At 34.5% G+C, this 4,798-nt stretch overlaps 1 protein-coding gene across 1 annotated transcript; it reads right to left on the bottom strand.

Annotated features, from left to right (window-relative positions):
- Positions 1–3,318: 3,318 nt before the first annotated feature.
- LOC131158889 (uncharacterized) lies at positions 3,319–4,428 on the bottom strand. Its single transcript, XM_058113822.1, has one exon. The coding sequence runs from the start codon at positions 4,331–4,333 to the stop codon at positions 3,506–3,508; it is 828 nt and encodes a 275-aa protein (XP_057969805.1). The 5' UTR covers positions 4,334–4,428; the 3' UTR covers positions 3,319–3,505.
- Positions 4,429–4,798: the final 370 nt, after the last annotated feature.

Below are 4,798 nucleotides of genomic sequence, written 5' to 3'. Positions count from 1 at the left end.
AAAGATCGGACTCAAAAAGTCAAGACTAATACATATTAGCAATGTATTTTTATGCATCATTAATAATTTTATCACTGAAAAAAAATAAAAAGAGGAAATTAGTTGTAGTGAATCTCACCATATCACCCTAATTCACCTTGGGTCACCATGTTCAAAGGGAAAAGTAGTTTAAAAAAATAAAATAAAATCACAATTCACAAGAGAAAGTGAAATTAATTAAGAGAAGAGAAAAGATTGAAGAGGGAGGCAAAATTAGGGCTTCATATATATATATATATATATATATATATATATATATATATATATATATATATATATTTATGGCAGCAACTACATTAGAGAAGAAAATTCAAGTGTCTATAGCTTTTACAAACAAAATTCTATGCTTATTAGAAAAGCATTGCACATCTTATTTGTTTAACATCATTTTTATCTTTTAAAAAAGTTTTCCTTAATTAAAAGTTTTTAAAATTTTGCTTTAGAAATAGTACACGTAATCTCTGTTCCATAATTTTAGGATAAAGCAATACTAGCTAGGTTTTCTCTCCCTCTGCAGCCTTATTTCCTTTCCCCTATTAGCCTTCCTTGATCTCTTTACCCTTTCCTTTTCTTAATTTTCCACCATAGATTCTATCATTTATGTTCTATCTTTTTGAAAATGCATTAACCTAAACCTAATCCTTAATTTGCACTACTTATTCTCATCTATAGGGGAGCAAAGACCATAAACTACTCAGTGGGTTTTAAGAAACTATAAACAAATGTCAAAGTCAAGGCTCAGTACATCAAATGAATCAGGCATATGTTAATTTTAATGCATAGAAACTCAAATGATGGCTCCTACGCAGTAGGCATTATTTAAAGCCAACCCACAACCCCAAGCCGCTCATGCAAACCTTTTGCTTTCCCAATCACCCCGACCTTCAATTTCATATGTAACTACTAGTAGTATTATAAGTTTTCATCATTAGCTGGCTAGGGTGCGAGGTCATGATATCCATAGCTAATCATGGTTACTACAATCATGCATGCAACAACTTCCTATTGTTTAATCGAGAATTTTTTTTTTTTTTTTTTGCTTCTTTTTTTTGGTTGCAGATGAATATATGGGTAGGTCGACTTTGGCCAATGATTGCTTCCACTGACCAATTTGTCCACTTCTTCAGTTATCGCCTTAAGTTAAGTGATTGGCATAAATCTAGAACAAAGAAAGGAGAAAAAATAAACACATAAAAGAAGAGTAGGATGATTACAATATGTAATAATTAATTTACTCCACATTTTTTAACATGTGGATTCGATTTTTTGGTATCTAGATTTACAAGTAAAATGGATTTATTCTAAATGAGAAACTGTTAGATACTTCAGGTCTAATATATTATTTATAAGCTGACTTTTAAAATGGTGACAACTTATATGTTAATGCATATAATTAAGTTATAATTATTAATGTTTAAATTTTTTTAATAAATTATCATTATTTTATTGAATTAATTTATAAATAATACGATAAATTTGATTTATCTAATAATTTTTTCTTCGGAACGTCAAAAAACCACTTCTAGCATGAAACGGTTGGTTTGCTTCGATGTACTTGTTTGCGTGGGGTTTCAAACCCCTCAGGCTAGCTTTTTTGCTTGTAGTTTAACTCAAATCGATTAGGGGAGGTGGAGCCTAACAGCTCATTTGATTCGGTCGAATAATTATTCATTAAGATAAGATGAAATATAATTTAAATTTTAGACATCAAGAGAATAGTTATTTCATATATATTTCTAATTATTTCATTTAACATGTAATAAAAAAGAAATAGACATTTTCATGATAAAATTTGAAAATAATTATTTCCTATCTATTCGTTATTATAGGCTCATGAATATTTCACATTGTAATTTATATTGTAATAATGATATAATTTTTTGTATAAATAATTATAACTAATCCATTAAAACTAATTTATTTTTGAAGATAAACATTGCCCAAACCAAACAAATCCCAAAAGTTATACTTCATGGTACAAATTAAAGACAACAATTTAAATAGTTAATAAGTATTCTTCCCCACAAGATGAGATAATTAATTAGCAATTTCTAGTATGTAGTTTCTCTTTTATTTATTTATTTATTTTTTGTTTTGCCTTCCGAGAACTAATATTATTAAGACACCTGGCCTACAAAAAACACGACACTAATTCATACGTTTGAATGGCTAAAGTAGCAAAGCCATCAGACATTTATGTTGTACGTTGGTCTAATCCAAGAGGTGACTTCGTATGTTGAATACATGAGTATGTCAGACCATATATTTTGGGTTGGTGTAAAATTATTCGAAATTTTATATATTTTTGTAGTGTATGTGTTTTTTTTTTTTTTAAATAATCTTGGGGCTTCAATTTTCATTGCGTCACTATGAATACTATGATGCAGCACTAAACCCGAAGGGTGAAAGCTACCCACCATTGACGCATTTCTGATAATTCACTGACGTAATGCCTCAAGCGAGAATCGAAATCATAACTTTGGGATCACTAAAGTCACAAATCGTACTTACTACTTTAACTGGCTCGACTGGACTGTAGTGTATGTTGTTTAAATATACCCAAATGCAAATTTAAAATATTTTTCCGGTACAAAAAATTAGATTTTAGTTAGTTTTGATTATAAAATTTTATAAATTACGATTTGTACACATAGCATTTGGAGTCTACTAAATATAAAATGTCATTTTAATACTTGAATCCAATAAAGTTAAAAGTATACTTTTGTATAGTTTTCAATGATGTGTGTATTGTATCACTTTAGAGAGTTCAAATATTAATATAACATAGTTTCAATCTTATGTGGGAAAATAGATTAATGTCTTCTACTTACTTTTGAGCGGAAATTTGTATTTTTTTTAAAAATATCATGGGAGGTTTGTATAATTGTCGAAATCTTGGGGAATGTCTCTGTCTTTTTATCAAATTTTTAAAAAATGAGTGTTTTTTTGCCTTAATTAATTTAAATACACACTAAAAATCTCAGGATACATGTGATATATTAATTTTTCTTTTTTTTTTTTTAAACAAATTTTAAAATACGAAGTCTTATATTGGCATTCTGCACTCTACAATATTTAATTGAAAAGGCCATAATTTGATTAATTATGGAGTTTGCATTTTCAAACAAGAAAATATAATTTATTTCTTTTTATCGACTCTGAATATCCTATTTTAATTAAGATTTAAATGCTAAATTCTAACATAAAATGACAAAAATATATAACCTCTAGAAATAAAAATAATCTGCTCTCTAAAAAAATAAAATAAACAACCCACACTCATTAATTGACATTAGCCTAAATTCGTAATTTTATCATTTATGGTACAAAAGCCAACCAAGTCCTTTTTGAAAAATAATAATAAGAAAAATAGTGACACCACAGCCCAGCATCATTGATTAATTAACTTTTTTAAAAAAATTAAAAAGAAAAGAAAATAGGACGGCAAAAGGGGCATAGGATGTGGCTACCCACGTGGAACAGTTTCCATGCTTTTTACCAGACCATGTACTGGATAATGATTGAACCCCATGCACCCCAATAACCCCTGCCTGTACGGCGTCGTTTCCCCAGCTTCTCTTTCCAACTTCTCCTCCGAACCCGGTTGGTTCTCCTGGAACCGCCGCTGGCTTCCCGAACCGGAACCCCTGCTCGACCGGAAGCTCCCGTTCTTCGGGTCCTCGCCTTTCACCCTCGCGGAGCCCCGAAACGACAGCAGATCCTTCAATCTCCACTTCCTGCAGCTCTTGAGAGAGTACGCCGAACAAGATAAACCCATAAACGACGACGTTTTCATGCTATTGTGTTCGCTGCGCGTGCTCTCCATCGCAGCTTCAAATGGATCGAAATCGATGCTTTCTCGCGACGGAAACATCCTTTTGCGCAGCGAGAACGGCTCTCTTCCGCTGCCTTTTCGGGTTGACTCACTGAGTTCCGGACTGGGTCGCAAACGAGGTGGCGGCTTCAAAGGTCGGATAACACCGCCGTCGAAGAGTTCGTCGGCAGAGAGGAAGTCACTGTTCAAGTGGCCGCTGAAATCGAAGGCGAAGTCGTCATCGACGGCTACGGGTTTCGGCTTCCCGGGCCTTTCTTCCCAGGTAAAGGGAATCGCCGAGGGAGACTCGCTGAGTGGGTGGTCACCATCTGGAGACCCTCGGGAGTCGGGACTCGCTTCGATGCCGGATGAGAAGTCGTCGGAATGTTTGGGGCTGGAAGGGGCCGTAATGTACGGCGAGTGGCACGGGCTGTCGGCTGTAAGCTCCGTCGCGGGCGTCGGAGATGCGTCAACTGCCATGGCGAAGTCTCCGATCCTTGTCTTATTGCATCATTATAATTTCTGTCGGGTAAAATTTATAGGTTTGAGTATGGGAATCTTCTTCAGAGAGAGAGTGAGAGAGAGAGAGTAAACGAAGTATTGCAAGTGTCCAGATGCGAAGCATGGTGAAAGGAAATGGGCCTCTGAGGCTGCTATCGGGCAGTTTTCAATGGCCCAGTAAGCATGTGGGATTGTGGCCCATGAGCTCTTTCTTTACGGCTCAGTCCGCCTGAAGTCTCTCTCGTTTCATATCTTTAGAATAGGCTTTAGTGACTTTTCGAGAACCGTGGGGACTTCCAATTATTTGCCTAAATCAAATCATCCTGAAAGGAATTCCTCTTTGGGTGATATGGGCCTGGGCTTGCGCATGAGATGAACTGTTTTATTTTTGACAGTGGGACAGCTTGATTTCTTAAAGTTTACTGGAGAGATATTGGATTTAGA

The sequence above is a fragment of the Malania oleifera genome, chromosome 1 (assembly GCF_029873635.1).
Source record: "Malania oleifera isolate guangnan ecotype guangnan chromosome 1, ASM2987363v1, whole genome shotgun sequence".
NCBI lineage: Eukaryota > Viridiplantae > Streptophyta > Magnoliopsida > Santalales > Ximeniaceae > Malania > Malania oleifera.
Note: the sequence above shows the minus strand (reverse complement) of the source record. Positions and strands in the feature narration are given on the sequence as shown.

Excerpts from the sequence above, each read along its gene's own strand:
- LOC131158889 (XM_058113822.1), bottom strand. The coding sequence starts at position 4,333 with ATGGCAGTTGACGCATCTCCGACGCCCGCGACGGAGCTTACAGCCGAC.